Source organism: Solanum dulcamara, chromosome 9 (genome assembly GCF_947179165.1).
Source record: "Solanum dulcamara chromosome 9, daSolDulc1.2, whole genome shotgun sequence".
Lineage (NCBI taxonomy): Eukaryota > Viridiplantae > Streptophyta > Magnoliopsida > Solanales > Solanaceae > Solanum > Solanum dulcamara.
This window is the reverse complement of record NC_077245.1, coordinates 19,408,837-19,430,991: the sequence shown is the minus strand read 5'-3', so window position 1 is coordinate 19,430,991 and position 22,155 is coordinate 19,408,837. Positions and strand designations below refer to the sequence as shown.

Here is a 22,155-nt window from a genome sequence, read left to right as displayed (position 1 = left end):
AAATAATTCTATTTTTTTGATAAGCTCTAGGATTTCACTCTGGGGAGGCCCGTAGACTAAGTTTCGGGTCATGTTTCATTTGCATACCATCTATTGACGAGCTTGAGGTATCATTTCGGGTGGCTCAAGGGTTCTTTTGAGCTTTTATTTTTAAGAATTTGGCCATTACATTACATCGTCTTGTCCTGTTATGTGGTTGTGTTTTTTTAACTAGGTTCTACTTTCTTGTTATTATGTGAATTTCTCTATACTTGGTACTATTGGTTGTTAGATGAATTGTTAGACAGTAGTAGTTGCATTATCTTACTCTTTTATTCATATATATGATATTTATAATCCCGATCAACCTACGATTTCTACTGAGTACCCTGTGTTTTGATACTCATTCTACACTTTTATATTTTTTTGATGCACCTTCTAGTACGAGCCACCCTCTATGAGTGTTGGATCTTTCATGGCTGTCACAGACTTGGATCATGGTGAGCTCCCAACGTCCAAAGACTTGCTTCTTTTCCTCTTTTGTATAGACTTGTATTTTATATTTTGATTAGTCATTTCTCTTTTATATATATATAATATAATATAAATATAGCCTTTCAGTACTTAGTAGCTCATGTATAGGTGACATCAGGTCTAGGAATTTTGCTTTTGTGTTAATTCATCTTTTTATTCACTTTTGGGCCTTTTTTGTATCAAACTATAGCTTTATGATATGAACTGTTTCTTATATGCTATTCATGTCTTCCACTTATTATTATTATTATTCTTACATGGTTTTCTTTCGCAAGTTGTGTATTTGGGTTAGGCTTGTGTCATGGTCTGAGCCTACACCCTTGATGTGGCTGGCACTTGGAGACCATTGATGGTCCTAAGCGAACCATTTGTCTTGGATAATGTGACACCTCGGAATTTGTTTTGCTAAGATTCGAACATTTCTTCACGTGAGTGCAGACTCGGACCGGAGGACTTGAAATTTTTTTCACATGAGTTAGGATGAGTTCCTAAGTAATTAAAAAGCGTTAGAGGTGATGTGGGGTCATGAAGGACCCCTAGGACCAAATCAAGCCAAAAGGTTCGTCGTGGCTAAATTTGAGGAGGAGTTTACATGAGGGGTTGACTTCTAACGACCCTATCTTTTGATATATGACGATCTGGGTAGCCCACGACCTATTAAATTAATGGTCGTCGAGTCTTCTTTCCAACGCCACTAAGAATGTAAATTTTGGAGTTTGGAGTCGAAAGGTATGGCGATCCTAAGATGAACTAGCACAGTAGAGATTTCCAGGCCTGGGTTGCAATTGCTGGAAAACTAGGCTTGGCGCCGTAGTGGCGCGACGCGCCACTATCGCGCCAAGAATATGCCTCAGTAGTTTGGGCTTTGGCGCGGCGTGCCACTAAAAGGTGTGCAGGGTTTTTCAAGCCAATTTCCAGAACCCAGAAAATATTATTCTTGGCGCTGTAAGGGCGCGACGCGCCACTATCGCGCCAAGAATGTGCCTCAGTAGTTTGGCCCTTGGCACGATGCGCCACTACGAGGTGTGCATGTTTTAGTCGTAATCAGCCTGGCACTGCAAGGGCGCGACGCGCCACTATTGCGCCAGGTGCATTTTTAGCCTATTTTCAGAACTTTTGAGGAGGGGTAATTTGGGAACTTACCCAAATTATAAATGTATCACCCTAGACTATTTTGAGATCATATTTTCAGCTCCCACTCTCTCTCTAAAAGCCCTAGGAGCTTCTCTCTCTCTCTCTTCTTCTTCTTCTCCATTTCCAACAAGAAGGGTTCAAGAGCTTCAAGAATTCAAGCCTTCCATTGAAGACCTCACATCAAGTTCCTTCAAAGTCTTCAAACAAGGTATGTAAGGCTAACCTAAAATATGGATTGAGTTTTTCCATATGCCCATAGATGTGTTGGTTAGGAGTTGTGAAAGAATTGCACCTTCTAGAAAGGTTTTCTTGAAAGTTTTTCCTAAACTATAGAATGTTTTTAGATACTAATGGTTGATTGATGATTTTAATGATTTGAGTTACTAAATAGTTATTTTTCATATTATTAACTACAAATGTATCCTTGTATATAGATTTATAGGTATGGATGATATTCTTGAGTTGAGTTGAGTTTCGTTGGGAGTATGGATTCATGTTTCATTCACATGAACCCAAGATGATATTTCTTCTCATAAATGTCTTGAGGTTGTGATGGATAGTTGTGTGTATATATGTATTGATTGGAATGAAAAGAATGAATTGGATAGTTAAGAATGTCCCTTTTCTTCTATAAAATGAATATAGGACTAAAATAAGGATTTCGGAGTGGATGTTTGACGATTGATGTGATGATGATATTTGATGATGATGTGATGATAATGTTTGATGATGATGTGAATGATGATATATGATGATGATGTTTGATGACGATGTGAATGATGATATTTGACAATGATGTAACTGAAGAGGTTATGTTGATGAGGATGTTGTGTGGTGAAGTGGATTGGAGTCTAATGTGATTTTTGTGGTATATGATGTGCATAATTTGAGTTGATTGGAGTCTTAGGAATATTTTGAAAATAAATGATCTTTCGAGGAGGAGCTTTAAATAAATTATTTGTGAATATTTTTTTTTTGCATAAACTATTTATACACTATATTGAGTCTAACGAATTATTAGTTTCATCTTTGATTTACAAAGGAGTTTAAGTATGAGTTGAGTATGAGGAGCCTTTAAATGAGTTGAGTATTTTTACATTAAAGTATCTATTTTGAGTTTGAGTTGAGGAGTTGAAATTATATTTTAATTTACATAATATTTTCTGCATTCATTGAGTTGAGATTATATAAATTTTTAAAGAGTAAAGTTTGATGATTTGAGATGAGTCGATTTGAAAAAAGGTTCAATGAGGCCGGATTTGAGTTGAGTTTTGAAAAAAGTTCAATGAGACTTTTCATTATGACTTGATTGAATTGAAATGAGAATAGAGTTGATGAGTTGGCAAGGTCCTAAATGAAACTAGTCGTGAGGGCTTGTTTGATATGATTTGATGGAGTCTTATGAGCATAGAGTCATGGGAGGAGTATCGAGCACCGAATTGGGCAAGAGTATAGTCCATATTCGAACCTAATACCTATGTTGCCAAACATAGGGGGATTGAACCGTTAAAGTCGGATGCTTCCCCGAGAGATTTGTCCTGAAATGATAGGACTTGACTAATCGATGGTATCCATGAGTGTTTGATTCGTTCATACCCTGGCAAAGTATGAACGGGCGTGGCAACAACATCGTTTTGTTGTACTGTCATTGGCTCATAAGTGATGGTTGTCGGATAAGAGAAACTCCCATTTAGGTCTTAATAGTGCTCTGAGTCAGTTGAGTTGAGTGAGTTGCTATATGCTTACGAGTTAGTCCTGTCTAAACTATTTCTTGTTAGACTTAGGACACTTGAGTGAGTTGTTACATATTTATTGAGTTGAGTCCTTGGAGTTGAATTGTAAATCGTTGCATAATTTAAATTTGCATATTTACTGAGTTGAGTCCCTTGAGCTGATTGTTAATTTGAATATTGAGTTGATTGTATATGGTCGGATTGGATTAGATGAATTGTGATTGGATTGAATAGAATGGTATGTGACTAGATTGGATTTGATTTTTGAGTTGATTGTTGAGTTGAGTGTATATAATCGGATTGTACATGATTGAAAGGGATCGAATTGTAAATGATTTGATTGAACTATATTATACATAATTGGATTTAATTGTATGGTATATGATTGGTCTCTATCTAAACTGTATCCTTACTTTAGATTTACAACGCTTTATTTGAGTCCCTCTTATCTTTCTGATTTAAGATATGTGGACCGATGTTATTCTTCCTTGAGGTATGTTTCATACTACCATTTTTACATACCAGTATATTCCACGTACTGACGCCCTTTGGCCTGCATCATTTCATGATGCAGAGACAGGTTTAAGAGATCATCAATAGGAGCATCATTGGGGATCTATTTGCACTCAGCGTATTGGTGAGTCCTCCCCTACATTCGGAGGACACCATTTGTGTATTCTTGCGTCGAGTTAGCCCTTTTCATTTTGAGTTGAGGTAGACATGAACATGTCATTGGCACCAATTAGATAGTAGTGATAGAGGCTTCATAGACTAGATAGTGATGAGTCGATTGAGTATTTCTTTCCTTAAATTATTCTTGTAAAACTATTTATAATGACAAATATTAGAGTTGATTTGTTGGCCCATGGCCTTTATTCTTTGAGTTAGACTAATGTTTGAGTTGCCCACCGAAGATTCTCTTTATTCTTTTGTCTTCCGCTGATTGAATAAATGAGCGAGATGTGTGATCAGGCTATGTGGTTCGCTTGGGAGCCAGAAATGGTTTTTGAGTGCCGGTTACGTCTAGGGTACCCTCCCGGGGCGTGACAGATAACTCACTCAGCGGAAGACTTAAGTCAATAAAAGAGTGAACTCAAGTGGGCATTCACATAACATACTCATCAATCCTAGAAATATAATTTAAAGTACTCATTTAAATATATAAGTCAAATGTCATAGCTTTAATAGTGAAAGTCGTTGTTTTAAGACAGACTCAAAAAGACTCAACATGACTCTACTCTACTCATTATATAAAGCCTCTACTAAATACTAAGAAGGTGTCGAGACAAGCCCACGACTACATCAATGAAAATAAAATGACATAAAACCAGAAATGAAGGAGCTCCCTAAATGCAAAGAGATCTCACTAAAAGCAATGGAAGATAGATCCTCAATGTTGCGCATGTTGATTATCTCTAACACCTATATATGCATCATTAAATAATACAGGTTAAATGACTTCAGTAAATAGAATGTACGAGTATGTAAATGTATAAAAAGAAACTTATATCAACATACTCAACTCAAGGAACTCAACTCTGTAAATGTCACGACCCAAAAATAGAGGTCGTGATGGCACACATCCCAAACCCCATCCCAATGTTTAAGACTATAGTAAAACCATACGAGACTCTCAAAAAAAAGTCAAGACACAAATTAACGCAATAAAAGGACAACAATTAAATTATCCCAAAACTTAGTGTCATAAGTTTAAGAGCATCTAATATAAATTTGAGTCTGAATACACAATAATAGTCTCTGAATATAGTAAAGACTGGAAACGAAAGATGGACTAATGGTGACCCAGATCCCAAGGTATCACCACTGGTTCAATGCTGGAATATCTGCTAGAGCTCCACTGCCGCGCTAAATACCTTGATTAGAATCTACATCAAAAGGGACACAGAAGTAGGAGTGAGTACAATCTACATGTGCGCAGTAGGTTTAACAGATTGAGTATAAGGAATTAATCAAACCTATGAAATAATCTAATAAACACTTCCACCTGCACACAGAAAAGTTTCACTCCAGCTATGCTGCCACCAATTTATATAGAATGGTACGAATAAAGTAAATGCATAGGTACAATTCAATATCACAGTTAGATAGATAGCTCAAGTATCACAGATATCAATGCAATATGATGATGCAATGATATGATAATATAGTGGGATTAATGTTGTCGCACAACCTGTTGTATACACTTGCCGAGCTTGCTACCAAGTAGAACTCATGGGGGTCTCGCAAACCATATACCTCATTAAAATCTCAATGTTTCAACTAACTCACCACCCAGCTTGTGCCAAGGACTCATGATACTATTATCATATCTCATCCATTTGCCACCTAACTCATGTTCAAGGATATAAAAAAAAGTTCCAGATTTTCTTTCTCAAAAAGAAATTTCCATATACCTCAACTTTTCAATGATCAATGATAGTATGAATGAGGATGAATGCATTTACAACACGTAGGGCTTGGAGGCAATATTCAACTCAACATGTAATACAAAGTTTAAAGTTCTCAAAAACTTAACCTAATCATGATATTCACCCTTAATAGACAGTAATTGGAAGGAAGTACCTCACATTAAGTGTTCACCCATTTTCGACAATATTCACTACTCGGATATGCTTTAAAACCCCCAACTCAACCCCTCTTATGGGCATTACAAGTCAAATAGTCCCCTCATGCTTCTCTCACAGGCAATTCATGAATCACATATGCTTAAAATAGATGAATTAGCAAATAAGGCCCCCACACGGGCAACACAACACAAATAAGCTCAAACACAGGTATCACAATATAAATAAGCCCCCATATGGGAATTTTAAAGTAATTAACAGCTTCAATTTACACTACACCCCATCCCAAAGTCTATAACATATAATTTGACTAATTACCGCAACTCAGACCTAAGAAGGATAACCAAACCTACTTCAATTGCTAAAACCTCACTCAAACACTTCTATCGGATGATCAACCCTCAAATTTAATGTCTAAATTGACAGCCCATTATCAAGAATAAAATATACATATCACAAGGATTCCAACAACACCCATATAGATAAGTTTCAGATTCAAAGGTAAAATAGTCCAAAAATTAATAAATTTTGAAAAGGGTCAAAACTGAAATTTCTTTCAAAAATACGTTCTACTAGTAATAAGAAATTCATGGTTAAAACATCAAAATAGAGTAAGATTTGAGGTAGAAATCACCATTTAAAGTTTCATGAAAAACCTCCAAAGTTTTAGTTCAAAACCATGAATTTTAAGATAAAATCACAAGATGTTGGAAGGAAATCGAAGGTTTTTTGGTTGAAATTCACTTACCCCACATTTTTTCTCAAAAATCTCTTCTTAAATCGCCTTCCCAAGAACCAAGAATTCAAAAATGGAGAAAAAGTCTCAAAACCCATTTTTGGACCTCTCAGGTGTCGCTAAAGCGGAGGTTTGCTTTCGCGAACCTACTTAAGTGAGCCCCTTCATTTAAGCGATAAGTACCGCTAAAGAGAAGGTTCTCTTTAGCAAGCCTGGTCAGCTTAAGCAGACCCCTGCACCAGAAACACAGAAATAGCTCAAAACTCAAATTCTAAATCTTTAATCGGACCCTCAAAATTCGTACGAAATCCCGTACACTCAAACCATATATGCAGTCCTACTAAATTCGATGTTTTAAACTCAATGGAAACATTGGAATTTAAATTTGAGGTCTCCTTTACTCAAAACTCAATAAGTCATAATTACTCCAAGCTTGATTTGTTGACCAAAGTCAAACTTATCTCATTAAAACCAAACTTTCCAACTTGAGACCTCAATTTCACGATACAACTCCAAATTCTAAAACGAAGACACTCTTAGACCAATTTTCACATTTCAGAGCTGGTGGAATTGACAAAATCCTTTTTTGAGACTCGTAGCTCCAATTGGTATCGAAAACCACTTTTTAGCAATTTAACTCTTTAAAACTCAAAACTTGCCCATTTCACAAACTATTAAGACTTTAACATATTCAATCACATAAATTAATTAAATAACACTCGAGGGCACTAACGAGAGGGGTAGAACGATAATTTCTTGAGAATTTTTGAAAATGATCCTTAAATTCATCACAGTAAAGCATGCAATGTAATAAAACAGTGATTTAAAAGATATGCAATAATGAATTCAACTTAATATAATAAAATTATAGTACTTTTACTTCATTAGAAAGATTCTCTAACCGACAGCAATCACTTATGAGCTAGTAATGATACAACGAAATGATATCATTGACACATCCATCCAATACTTTTCTAGGGTAAGGGACGTCACATCATCTCTGGATTCATATAAAATTTCTCTTTTGGGATAATGAGGAGTCACCCGAATGAAGAACATGATCCTATCTTACGTTGGCGTCGTAGTTTATGGGAACTAAGTTATTTAAACTCTTACCCAAGTCGGTGCTCAATAATACTCCCAAGAATATCTTTATGCTCATATACATATATATCAAGTGAGTGAAATACTCAAAATACATCTCATCTAGTCTCATTGGACTTTTGCATCAATTTACATCGTCTTTTCTCATCATCATCTCCTCTCTTGATTATAGATAACATTCATCTCAATCATGATTTTGAAGCATGCATCAACTTCTCAAAATATGATATTCACGATTTATCATAACGCATGCTTGAAAATAGACATCAAAAGACTCTTTCAACTCAACATTATACTCAACTCATCATTTATTTAAAATAGATGAATCATCATTTTTTTAACATCAATAATGCATAAAATATATATGCAAACCTCAATTAGTTTTGTGTGGATACAAACACGAATATGTTACCTTATACATCGCCTCATCAAGTATAATATAATATACATACTAGAACTCAATAGGGGAGTACATAAATACATCAAGAAATCACTTTTGTAGGATTAGATACTTGAACTCGTGACTCAATTTGGATTTATGAACATGTAGAGAACAAGGATGAAATTATTCCAACATTCGGATAGCCTTACATACTATGAACGATGATTATTAAGTCAAAAATGGAAGACCTCGCTTGAAATCCTTAAACCGTATCTCTTCTCCTTCTCTATAATCTTTTCTCTCAAAAGTTTTAAGTGTTAATGAGAGGGAAAACCTATTGGGTATGATAAGGGACTGATTTTTCTGGTCCTAAAACGTATTCAGTTAAGTTTGGAAAAGGTTGGAATAAACCAGAATACCTCTCAGTAAAACTGGGCAGGGTAGTTCACGAGAGGCCCTTCATGGACCATAAAGGCACCGTAAGTGGCACTGAACAAAGTTCCTGAGTTTCAAGGTCTATGGAACACTTCCACAGCCCGTGGAGACTCCCACGGATCATGGAGGGTTTCATGAAGAGAAGGGAAAAATTAGCTCCTAAAGGCTACCTTCCACAGAACACTATAATGTTCGTATAGACCTTCACAGACTGTACACTGTCCATGAAGTGGGGTCCTTAAGTCTTAGAGAGGAGGAGGTTCACGGATTAACTTCACGAGTAGTGGAAACTACCACAGTCTATGGAGGGGTCCGCGGACCGGACTTCCCTTGGAAATTTCCAACTTGGCCTCAACTCCATGGTCTCCCTTCACAACTTGTGGTGCTCACCATGGCCCATGAAAAGGTCCTATGAAACCCCTTGACCTGCAACTTCATTTCTTCTCCTCTTTTCAAAGTTAGTTTAGGCTATAAACTTCAGGGGTGTTATAATACCTCCTCCTTGTGATCATTATCCTCTAATGACAACCAAGCTAGGATTTTACACAAGGCATGAATTCTATTCAAGAACTCAAACCATCAAACTCAAGGCTAACTGCTCAACTCAAGAAGGAACTAAAATCAAAGATAGGAATAGGGGTATTACCTTGAACCTCGATGCTAGGAGGGACGAATAGATATGGGTACTTAGATTTCATATCCTCCTTGGTTTCCCATGTAGCCTCCTCAACAAACTGATTTCTTCAAAGAACTTTGATTGAAGCGACCTTTTTTGTTCTCAATTTATGAATCTGACAATCAAGAATCTGGATAGAAATCTCCTCATAGGACAAACTATCTTTCACCCCAATGTTGTTTTGTAGGAACAATGTGTGAAGGATCTCCTAAGCACTTCTTAAGTATAGAGATATGGAACATTGGATGAACGGTATCTAACTCTAGTGGGAGCTCTAACTCGTAGGCAACTTGCCAATCCTCTTTATGATCTAGTAAGGACCAATGTAACGCAAGCTCAACTTCACTTTCCTCCCAAACCTTATAACTCCTTTAATGGGTGAAACTTTTAAATACACCCAATCATTTACCTCAAACTCTTAATCTTTTCTCCTAACATCAGTATAGGAATTCTGACTACTTTGCACAATTTTCAACCTTTATTGGATGATCTTTACTTTCTCCATAGCTTGATGAACTAAGTCTGACCCTATCAACTCAGCTTCACCAACCTCAAACCACCTAATTTGTGATCTGCATCTCCTCCTATAAAGAGCCTCATATGGAGCTATTTGAATGCTTGAATGAAAATTGTTATTATAGGCAAACTAGATAAGAGACAAGTGGTTATCACAGACCTTTGAAATAAATAACACATGCTCTCAGTATATTCTCAAGAGTCTAAATAGTATGCTCTGCCTAACCATCAGTCTGTGGGTGGAAAGTCGTGCTAAGATTCACCTTCAAATCCAAACCTTTCTAAAAGGACTTCCAAAACTGTGCAATAAATTGAGTACCTCTGTCTGAGATAATAGACAAGGGGACTCAATAAAATATGACTATCTCCTGAATATACAACCTTACATAATCCTCTGTTGAATTTAGAGTCTTAACGGGCAAAAAGTGGGTTGATTTGGTTATCCTATCCACAATCACCGATATAGAGCCATGCTATTTGTGAGATCGCAATAAACTTATAATGAAATCCATGTTGATCATCTCCGACTTCTTTTCTAGTAACTCTATATACTGAGCTATACCACAAGGCCTTTGATGCTCAACTTTGACTTGTTGGCAATTTAGGCACTTAGATATAAATTGTTCTATATCTCTTTTCATTATATTCCACCAATACACTTCTCTCGAGTCATGGTAATCTTTGTGGAGGCCAAATGAATAGAATATATGGAGCTATAGGCCTTTGTCATAATTTTGTCTTGAAGACCATCATTACTCAAAACACGTAACCTGCCTTGATATCTCAACACTCCATCTCCCTCTTAAGCAAAACCCATCACTTTCTGCTTATGAACATCATCTTTTAATTGTATGAGAATAGGATATTGATCTTTCTTTTCTTTTACCTCAACAACCAATGAAGAATCATCCCTATTCTGAACAATCACTCCTTTCTCATTAGAGTCTACAGAACAAACTCCCAATCATGCAAGTCTGTGTACTTCTTTGGCCAAGTATTTCTTTTCTTCCTCAACATGAGCAGTACTTCCCATGGAAAACCTACTAAGAGCATCAGCAACAACATTAACTTTACTTGGATGCTAGAGAATACTCATATGACAGTCCTTGAGTAACTCTAGCCATCTCTTCTGCCTCAGGTTGAGCTCTTTTTGACTGAATATGTATTGAAAGCTTTTGTGAAAAGTGAACACATATATATGCACACCATAAAGATAATGACGCTAAATCTTAAGAGCTAATACTACCGGTGCCAACTCTAGATAATGAGTCAAATAATTTCTCTCATGAATCTTGAGTTGTCTCTAAGCAAAAGCTATGATGTTGCCTTTCTACATTAACATACAACCCAATCTAACTCTAGACACATCGCAATAAATCATAAATCTATTTGTTCCCTTGGGTAGGGACAAAATTGGACCCAAAGTCAACCCCATTTTCTACTCTTAGAAACTCTTGTTACAAGCATCGAACCATTAAAACTTGGTCTTTTTCTTAGTCAACTTGGTCAATGGCGATGATATGGATGAGAATCCTTCAACAAACCTCCTATAGTATCCACCCAAACCCATAAAACTTTTTATATCAGTAGGAAATATAGGTCTAGGATAGTTCTTAACATTTTTGATCTTCTACGAAATAACTCGAATACCATCACCAGAAATAATATGGCCTAAGAATGCCACAGATGCATGTCAAAACTTACACTTTGAAAAATTAGCATATAACTCTTTTTCCTTGAGAGTTTGAAGGATAATTATGAGATGGTTGATATGCTCTTCCTCGTTCCTTGAATAGATCAGGATCTTATCGATAAACACATAATAAACATATCTAAATATTGCTTGAACACTCTATTCATAAGGTCCATAAATATTATGGGAGCGTTAGTCAAACCAAAGGACATGACTAGGAACTCATAATTGACCATACCTAGTTCTGAAGGCTGTCTTCGAGATGTCATATTCTCTTAGTTTTAACTGATGATAGCTTGATCTGAGGTCTATCTTGGAGAAATAAGTGGCACCCTAAAGTTGGTCAAAAAGATTATCAATTCTAAGAAGGGGATACTTAGTCTTTACGGTAACCTTGTTTAGCTGACGATATTCAATACACATCCTCAAAGAACCATCTTTCTTTCGCACGAATAGGACAAGAATGCCCCAAGATGAGACATTCGGTATAATGAATCCCTTATCTAAAAGATTCTTTAACTATTTTTTTAACTCTTTTAATTCTGCCGGAGCCATTATATATGGCCAAATAGAAATAAGATGCATATCAAGAAGAATATCTATTCTAAAGTCTATCTCTCTATCAGGAGAAACTCCTAGAAAATCCTCTGAAAGGACTTTAGGAAACCCGTTAACGACTGGAACTGATTGGAGGGATGGTGTCTCTACACTATCATCTCTAACTCAGACATTGTGGTAGATACACCTCTTGGAGACTAACTTTCTGGTCTTAAGGTATAAAATAAATCGACCCTTAGGCAAGGCTGGACTACCCTTCCACTCAATAAATGGCTCATTCAAAAACTAAAACTTGACTACTCGGGTTCTATAATTAACTGAGGCATAATAAGAAAAAAGCTAGTCTATGCTAAGAATGACATCAAAGTCAACAATGTCTAATTCAACTAAGTCTCCAAAAATGTATTTATGATAGAAGGAGACTATACAATTACAGTAGTCTCTGTAAGCTAGAATAGACTCACCAAAAATAGTAAAAACACTGAATGGTTCTATGAGTTGTTCAGGAAGAATCCCAAACTTAACGGCTACATAAAGAGTCACAAAAGACAAGGTAGCACATAGATCAAGTAAAGTATAAACATCATGGGAAAAGACTCGAAGCATAACTACGACAACATCTAGCGAATTCTCTTGGTTGTGGCAATTATCCATAGCATACGATTAATTTGTACCTCCGCATGTCCCCAAATTAGCACCCTTCTGATTATCTCTGTTTGGTAGTGCTGCCGAAGAAGATTAGGCTTTGTTTCCCCCATCGCTCTATATCCCCATGGGATATTCTTTATGAAATTTACCTTCCTAGCCACACTTGTAACATCCATTAAAGTCAGCTCGACACTCTCCTAGGTGGATCTTACTACACTTACCACAAGGCGGTGCCTGCAAGGACCTTGGGCAATACTTCTTTAGGACTAATATTCATGTGCTCTAAAATTTTGCGACCTATGGTCATTCCTTATATTGGGCGCAAGTGCACTTGCTGCAGATGGTGCATATCTAGAAGACCTCTTTTAAAAGAAAGAGTGATTACCTCTTGGCTTTGTTGATTTAGTGAAAAATAGAGTTATTGCTTTGAACATAACTGTAACAGGGGTATTATAGTGAATGGAAAGGGATTATGAGTTCAATTCCTAGATTGCAAGAGGTTGTAATATGAATCTTGGCTCTTTGATTATTGGAGTTTTTTGGTGAAATCCTATGAGACAGGTCATAATTTTTCCTCCCTTGAGCAAGGAGGTTTCCACATAAAATCTTTTTTTTGATTTTACTTCCTGTTATATACTTTTCCGCTATTGCTATTTTGTTAAGGGATCTAGTCCCTGACGTGTAGTGAATGCATATATTCTATCAATTGGTATCATATTCTAAGCTCTCTATTTTGGTTAACACCAAGAGAGAATTCGTCGACTTAGACTTCAAGATTCCTTCATAGCTAACTCTAGCTTGACATAGATTAATCAAAAACTTAAGTTGATCTAATTTCTTTATATATTAGAAATAGATATATTATAATACGAATAGAAACAAAGACTCTAAAAACAAGTAAGAACTTTGATAACTCTATAAGGTTCTTATGTTCTTCGAGCTTGTGTTTCAGAGAATGAAGATTTTGTTGTGTGTATCGATTGGATGCAAAAACTATGTTGTATTATTGAGGAAGAGTATATGAATATGTTAGACACAATAGCTAGATCCATGCCATTAGTTGAACACCTGTCACCCTGCAAAACAACTCGTACCAGCGCACTATAGACCTACAGTTTTGGCAGGGCATGCAATGTACTTTTTGTCAGCTGTCTCTTTTAGGTCATCTAAGCTTTCGCATGGGATCAGGTCCCTTACTAGTTCTCATGGTTTGTTAAATCATCATAACTACATAATAACACTTCATGACTCATAGACTCGCTCTTTCCTGACTTTCAATTTGATGGGAAAATTTATCGTCCAAATAAGAGAATTATATATACAACGTTGAGCTTTTGTTTAATTTGAGATGCATCCATCTTTCTTTTATTGTGAGGAGATGCGTCTGTATGAGAAAGTTACGACTTTTTTATCATGTAAATATGGTGGTTGTGCAGCTGAAGTCGCGAACGCGAAGAGTCGACACTACAAGTCCTAGTGTTTGAGTTGACACTACAGGTCCTAGTGTTCGAGTCGATACTACAAGTCCTAGTGTTTATATACACTACAGGTCCTAGTGTTCGAGTCGATACTACAAGTCCTAGTGTTCTACATAAAGGACCAACTTCAATTTTTTTGTAGTTTTAACCTTTGGGGACTAGAAAGCTCCGATTGAGGTGATTTTCAATGTGTTTTTCTTATATAAACGTTGGGTACGTGATTCTACCTTTATGCTGTTCATTTTACAAGAATACCCAATTTTTACATGTTTTAATCCACGGATTTGATATTAAGAATTTGAGCACCAAAAAAAAGAAATTGAAAACCATCAGTTTGAAGATCGATTTGTGATTGATTTTTGGAATTCAAGATTCTTATGTTACGGATAAATAGAGTTTGGCATCAAATTACTGATTAGTTGATTATTTAATTTTTTTAAAGCTCGAATGAATATAAAAATTTTGGAGATTTTGAGCTTAAAATTAAGAAATTGAATTTTGAGGATCTGTTTTGTGGACTTAAACATATCACGTGAAAAATTGAAATTAAAGAGTTACTAAAAAGGGAAGAAACATTCTTTTTAAATGAACTAAAAAACGAACAAATTGAAACAGACGGAGTGAAAAATAAAATTTAAAAAGATATTTTTTATATAATTAAATAAAATTATAAATAATCTTTTATAGAGAGAGAGAGAGGATCTTAGCATCGGTGAGGTGGCATTGTCTTAAGAAAGTACTAGATGTTTGTTATCAAAATAAATTTCTTTGACGTAGATCTCCATACGAAGTTACATTATTACGAAATCATGAGTAGAATAAGAAAGTTGAAGTTAATCTTATAAGAAAAACTAAAGATATTTAAAGTTGTTAACCTTTCTTTTTTTATTAACATGAAGATGAAAAAGCTTTTACAAGGGGAAGCAAAAAAATTCAATTTCTGCAAGGGTAATGAGTTTGCCTTCAATCAATTCGAAATTGTAAAACTACAAAAACAAATAAGTATGCTTGCTGCTTATCCAGAGAAGTGAGTCGTCGAGTTTTCCTTTTTATGTGGAGCTTGGTGATGTATTTTTATCATCATCCTGCCTTCTGAAAAGTTAATTTGTCCAGTAACTATGCAGATTTTGTGGATAGTGGACATAATTTAATATTTGCTTGGTTCCCGGCAACAAAATGCAAAAGCGCGATGCGAACTTTCTTCCTTCTTCTTTGTGTCGGCTCCTTTATTTTTAATCTTTGAAGACTAACTTTAAAGTATGCAGCTTTTTGAAGATATTTTTATGGTGGAACATATATATATTTGTGACATTTAGAAGCTATATGCTAGAGGTGGTGTCTCTTCACAAGTTTCACTTTGATCAAATGTGTTTACATGTCCATCAAGAATTGAAGTTACTTCCTTATCACTTAAGTGTTAAAAGTACATTTGTTATATATTACTGATATCTCTCTATGGTAATTGTTATTGTTTATTTTTTGAATTGTTAAATAATATGAGAAATGCTGACACTAATAATATTTTCATTCTTTGCATCAAATGCTTTATTCCTCTTTTTTTTAATCGAGTTATAATCTTCTTCTACGTTTCAGTATTTATTATGTCTAGAAAATCTAATCAAGATTCTTAAACCAATAATTTGAAATTCCTTAAGTGTAACACACTTTCCCTTAAGAACCAAACTATAATGTGAAAAACTTGTTAACGTTGTTCTCATGATCTGACAAATCTTTCAATGCTTATTTTAATGTTAAATAGGACTTGAAAGTTGATAGATTATTTTTTATAATGACAGGTTATGTTACGAGAGTCATCTAATTTGCATTGACATAGCATCAGCTTATTCCCATCAACAATAATTTTAAAGCCACTAAGATTTCCACTAATTAGATTTAATAATTTACTGCACCCAGTTATTATACATATGAAAATTAACAATATTTGTAACACTGTTGCTCTTTTTGTTAAGCTAAAAAGGTAATTCTTATGAAGATGAGTAAGTAATTTGTATGCCTTGCATCTGCCCCGTCATTCAATGAACTTCAGGATTGGTGGACTTAGAATGCAATAGTTCACAATTTCTCATTTTTTTATTCTCCTCTTTAAAGATTCTATAACATTTTATTTGATGGTTGTTATTGTTTCATAATGTATTGTATCGTATTATATTGTATTATTTTAATGAATACAACGTTGGAATAAAATTGTATTGTTCTCCGTTGTTATATATCATCACACTTCAACAATTTGAATAATAAACCTACAATAAAAGGAGGATACGGATTGGAGTTATTACGATCCAAAGAAGGTATAAGTAATTCTGATGAAGATATTTTTAATTGTGATCTAACTACTTAATCAATATGTTTAATTCAATAAATTTATAACACATTATTTCATCGACTTCCTTACCGAATGATCATGAAAAAGCCTATTAAGGTCCTTCACCAACACGCGAAACACGGATAATTTACCTAGTTTAAATATTTAAAAAGCAAGAAAGGTGTTACTTATATGTAGAGGCCATCAGAGTCGGTCACAAATTAGTTTGGTTTCTCAAGACTCGAAAAGTTTGAAAGAAATCCTCACAAAAGATTGATACCAAAGTCATGGCAGGATCTATCAGAAACAAGAAACTGAATAGTCACCTTGAACGGGGCATACCACCCCTCCTCCGAACTAGCACCTACACTTTCCTTACTGACTCTTTCCCAAACATTAATATTTCAAGCACCCCTATTATGTAGTAATAAATTTCCCTTCTTACATCAAAATATATTACTCTATTATGTATAATTAAGTTGGGTAAGAATGTGCATTATAATAAACTAATTTAGTGAAAATTAATTCGTACCGGCTCGAAACAGGAAAGGGATTGAAATGCTAAATAATGTTTGCTATATTAGCCCTCCATTATATATATTCATGCTGATGACGTAATACTAAATTGGAGACTTTGGAATGATGTTGAGGGCATTGCTTGAATTGTGCAGCATGGTGGTATAAACCAGAGTACATCATCAATGAGCTCAACATCAACTCAGTTACTACAACACCGACTCATTGAGACATTTTGCCTATGACAATTCACAACTTCGCAACCTTACACCTTCAGGGGTTACGCATATTCTGGTACAATATTACTCCCCCCCTTCGTTTCAATTTATTTATTCTTTAAAAAAAAAAAATCTTTCTTTTTAAAAATGTAACAGGTGGTGGGAGAAAAGTGACGATGGACGGAGGAGATAAGTGGCGTGTGTGCATACTATATCACCCAGAGAAGCCAACAAAGTATGGCAAGTACTGGTGTTGGTGCTTTTGGTCACTAAAAGTTGAGGTGCTCGACTTGCTTAGTGCTAAAGAAATTGCTGTACGAGCTTGGGATGAAACACAAAACACCCAACCCGAGAACCTTATTTGGAATGTCATGGTAAATTCACATGTCCTCTTACTTTTCCAACAATGAATTTAATTTAACATAATTTAGTAAGTTCAAATTTTCCTAGTATACTTTTCCAAGAATGAATTTATATTTTTATATTTTTGTGTTATATTGTATGCTAGTAGATTAATTTAATATTTGATTATATTGTATCTTTTTGTTCTGTTTTGTATATTACATCACACATTGACAATTTGAATAATAAATCTACAAGTACAAGGTAGAACTAATATGAAAAGATAAATAAAATTATTAAATAATAAATAAAAATAAAATAAGAAAATAATATTACGATAACGATATGATCACACCAAATCGATTATTATATTATACAAAATAAGATTTTTACTTCGTTAATTAACTATGAATTTAAGCGATATAATATAATTTAAGTAACAACTAAAACAAACATTGAATTTAAATTGAAAAAACAATACAATACATTAACAGGTAACAACCATCCAAACAAAGGTGTGTTTTGTAGGGAGGAACATAGTTTCTGAAAAATATTTTTCTATTTTCTCTAATAAAATAACTTAAAAATTCTAATCAGGTCAATTGATCGAATGAAGAATTGCGAAAAAAGATTAGTCCTGTACATTGCTCTTGAACAAACTTAGGCTTTCCTAGTTGGTCATGAATGAGTTTTACACTTTTACTTGTAAGTTGCTAATATTTCAAATATGCTTGCGCCTTACGCTTGTCATTGCTAATAACTTTACCTCTTCTAAACCTTTGATATTGAATGCGTGTTGTACAAGTTTGACCCACACAGAGATAACATTTATGTGGAAAATTCTTCCAAAATGTTGACCAACTCGGCAATTATAATATTCATAAAGAAGAATCCTCAAATTTGATTAGAGATAAGAGTAGGCGTTTGTCTATAAATTTTAAATATTTTTTATATTTATGAAGTTAGAGTTTGAAGAAAAAATTGTGTTTAGTTATATTTTTTTTTAATGTTTAAATATACAACTTTAAAAGAACAAAGTGAGTTGAAAAATTGATTAGAAGTTATTTTTTAAATTTGAAATATGACTTGAAATTGAATCTAAGATTTTCATGATCAAACGCTATTTTTTAAATATAATAAAAATTATTGCGAAAAAAGAAAAGTGGATCCCCAACCTTAATAATAAACGCACTAAAAAGCGAAATATCAGCGGTAAGAAATGAGTAATGAAGCAACATCCCTGGAGGATCTTCCATCCTCAATCTTGTTACAAATTCTCTCTACATCACCTCCCACCACACTCTTATACGTCAAAAGCGTCTCCAAATCTTTTCTAAATCTAACCTTAGATTCCCAATTTACAAATCTATCACGCTCAACATCTCCAGCCAGCATCATCATCAACCAATTCAACTCTATTAGGACAGCTTCTCGGACCAACATCTTAAAGTTCTTGAAATTCGTAGTCGATAACTCCAATCATTCATATTGCCATGATCCAAATTTTGATCTTGATCTGCAACTTTACTTTCCTGTTGATACATTTTGGCTGGTTGGATCGGTTCATGGTTTCGTTTCTTTTAATTACTTTTTCGGTGATGTTGATAGTATTTACATCCTCAATCCAACAGCTAGAGAATATATCATCCTTCCTGAGGCACATGGAGTAAGAAAGTGGCCTAATTTAGTCACTTATGGCTTTGGTTTCGATCCTGTTAGGTTCGAGTACAAAGTGGTTAGAATTTACCAAGAGGAAATCCGCGATGATGATACTAATGTTTCTCGTTATTACAAGTCTGAAGCTCAAGTTTACACAATTGGCAAAGGGTGTTGGACAAGTAGTGTAGGACATGTCATGTTCTGTTTTGGATGCAGGGCATACGGGGTGAATCTATATGGAAAACTTCATTGGTTGGTTTCTGATGCTAATCGAAATGAGTTAATATGTTCGTTTAATTTGGAGAACGAGTTGTTTGAATCATTCCCAACGGCTCCAGGCTACACTGAGGAAAATTGTCCAAATTTACGAAGTTTGGGAGTTTTTGGACGTTGTCTATGTGTGTGTGATAATAATGCAGATAGTCATTTTGAGGTATGGGTGATGAAAGAATATGGAGCTATTAGCTCGTGGGTAAAAGAGATTGTCATAAACATAATTCCTGAATGCAACAATTGGTTGTGCTATGAAATGATTTATCTGTTGAAAGTTTTGGAGGATGGAGAGGTGTTGTTCTTGTGGCGCGACGATTTCTTGTTCTTGTACCATCCTGTGAAGAAAACTTTGAAAAAGTTTGATGTCTGTGAAGGGAACTTCTTGGCATCTGCCCATATATCAAGCTCCTTTTCTCTCAAGAATTTTGAAGCAGAGGTCGTGAATGTCTTTTAGATTGTCAAATGCATGTATTGTACTACTAAAGTATATTGTTAGCATTCTGTTTTATATATTTACTCATGTCGACTGCAATTCTTTGCTTTGTATTAAAAGAAAATTGGTTAGTAAGCTTATGTTTTTAACCACCATATCCTCCAAATAGAATAACCTAATGGCAAGAGCTTTTATTGGTTGAACATTGTTGCTTGCCCAAAGAGTCACAGTAGAGTGCTCTGTAGAGGGAAATAAAAAGATAACTGACCATATTTTATAAATATTCCCTCCGTTCCAATTTATGTGATGGTGGGCACAGAGTTTAAGAATGGGAACAAAAAAATTGAAACTCGTGGTCTAAAACAAGTCAAGAATGTGTGATAATAAATATTTCATCAAGGGTAAAATAGAAGAATTAAAGTAAATTATCGCTAAATATAAAAAGATATAATACATAAATGTACCATTTAACTTGGTCTCAGCTAGCATCTACACCCGCCAACTTTGGGTGTACATAATTATGTACTTAAACTTGTATAAAGTAGAACCAGTAGACACGCATGACAAATTCTAGAATTTTGACCTTTGATCTTGAAAGCGAATAGTTTCTTTGGGTGCTGTACAAGTTTGAAGGAGAGCTCCTTCAATAAATATTTCATTCATAAGACCTAATGTTGAATATTCCTCCAAAGTGTTGAACAATTCAGCTAGCACACTTTTAAAAAGCATTTTTGGACACATCTCTGGTGGATGTTCCATTAGCCAAAGAGGTGTAACAAATGAGTAGTGATGAAGCAACATCTCTAGTGGATCTTCCATCCCCAATCTTGTTGAGCATTTTCTCAAGATTACCTCCCACCACACTTTTATGTGTTAAAAGTGTATGCAAAACTTTTCAAAACTTAACCTTGGAGTCTGAATTTTCAAATTTATTACTGTCAACATCTCCAGCCAGCATCATCATCAACCAATTCATCTCTGATGAGACTTCTTGTACCAACACCTTAAAGTTCTTGAAATTCGAAGGTCGGGGTACTCATTCGTATAGCCATGATCCGAATGTTGACCTTGAGCTACAACTTTACTTTCCTGTTGATCCATTTTGGTTGGTTGGATCAGTTCATGGTTTCATTTGTTTTAATTACTTCCCCGATTATGTTGATCCTATTTACATCCTCAACCCGAGAACCAGAGAGTACATCATCCTTCCAGAGGCGGAAGGAGCAAGAGAGTGGACTAATTTAGTCACTTATGGCTTCGGTTTTGATCCTGTTAGGTTCGAGTACAAAGTGGTTAGAATTTACCAAGAGGAAATTTTTGATGATGATGATACTAGTTATTACAAGTCTGAAGGTCAAGTCTACACAATTGGCAAAGGATATTGGAGAAATGCAGGACATGTTATGTTCTCTTTCATGCCATATGGGGTGAACCTCTATGCAAAGATTCATTGGTTGGTTTATGATGCTAACGGAAATGAGTTAATATGTTCGTTTGATTTGGAGAATGAGTTGTTTGAATCATTTCCTACGGCTCCAGGGTACACTGAGGAAAGGTATAGGAATTTGCGAAGTTTGGGAGTTTTGGGACGTTGTCTATGTGTTTGTGATAATTATGCAGATAGTCATTTTGAGGTATGGTCGATGAAAGAATATGCAGTTACTAGTTCATGGGTTAAAGAGATTGTCATAAACATTTCTCCTGAATGCAACGATTGGTTGGGCAATGAAATGATTTATATGTTGAAAGTTTTGGAAGATGGAGAGGTGGTGTTCTTGTGGCATGATGATTTCTTGTTCTTGCACCATCCTGTGAAGAAAACTTTGAAAAAGCTTAACGTCTGTACAGGGAACATCTTAGCATCTAGCCATGTATCAAGCTCCTTTTCTCTCAAGAGTTTTGAAGCAGAGATTGTCAATGTCTTTTAGATTGTCAAAATGCATGTATTGTTTTGTTATTTCTTCATTTTGATGACTGCGAGTGCTTGCTTTGGAAGACTTTGTATTCCTCTTCGATTCATAAACAATTACTCCTTCCGTTTCATTTTATGTGACATCATTTGACTTGGCACGATATTTAAGAAAAAATGGAAGACTTTTAAATTTGTGGTCTAAAACAAATCTTTAAATACTTGCGTGGTTGTAAATCATTTCATTAAGGGTGTAAGGTGGATTTTAAAGATAAATTATTTTTAATTATA

General features: G+C 35.0%; 2 protein-coding genes across 2 annotated transcripts; both read left to right on the top strand.

Moving 5' to 3' along the window:
- Nucleotides 1-18,717: 18,717 nt before the first annotated feature.
- Nucleotides 18,718-20,112, top strand: LOC129903191 (F-box/kelch-repeat protein At3g23880-like). The gene has a single exon (XM_055978694.1). It carries the CDS (start codon nucleotides 18,810-18,812, stop codon nucleotides 19,974-19,976), a length of 1,167 nt encoding a protein of 388 aa, XP_055834669.1. The 5' UTR covers nucleotides 18,718-18,809; the 3' UTR covers nucleotides 19,977-20,112.
- A 276-nt stretch (nucleotides 20,113-20,388) lies between these two features.
- On the top strand, nucleotides 20,389-21,982 carry LOC129903938 (F-box protein CPR1-like). Its single transcript, XM_055979460.1, has one exon. It carries the CDS (start codon nucleotides 20,735-20,737, stop codon nucleotides 21,881-21,883), a length of 1,149 nt encoding a protein of 382 aa, XP_055835435.1. The 5' UTR covers nucleotides 20,389-20,734; the 3' UTR covers nucleotides 21,884-21,982.
- Nucleotides 21,983-22,155: the final 173 nt, after the last annotated feature.

Excerpts from the sequence above, each read along its gene's own strand:
- LOC129903191 (XM_055978694.1), top strand. The coding sequence starts at position 18,810 with ATGAGTAATGAAGCAACATCCCTGGAGGATCTTCCATCCTCAATCTTG.
- LOC129903938 (XM_055979460.1), top strand. The coding sequence starts at position 20,735 with ATGAGTAGTGATGAAGCAACATCTCTAGTGGATCTTCCATCCCCAATC.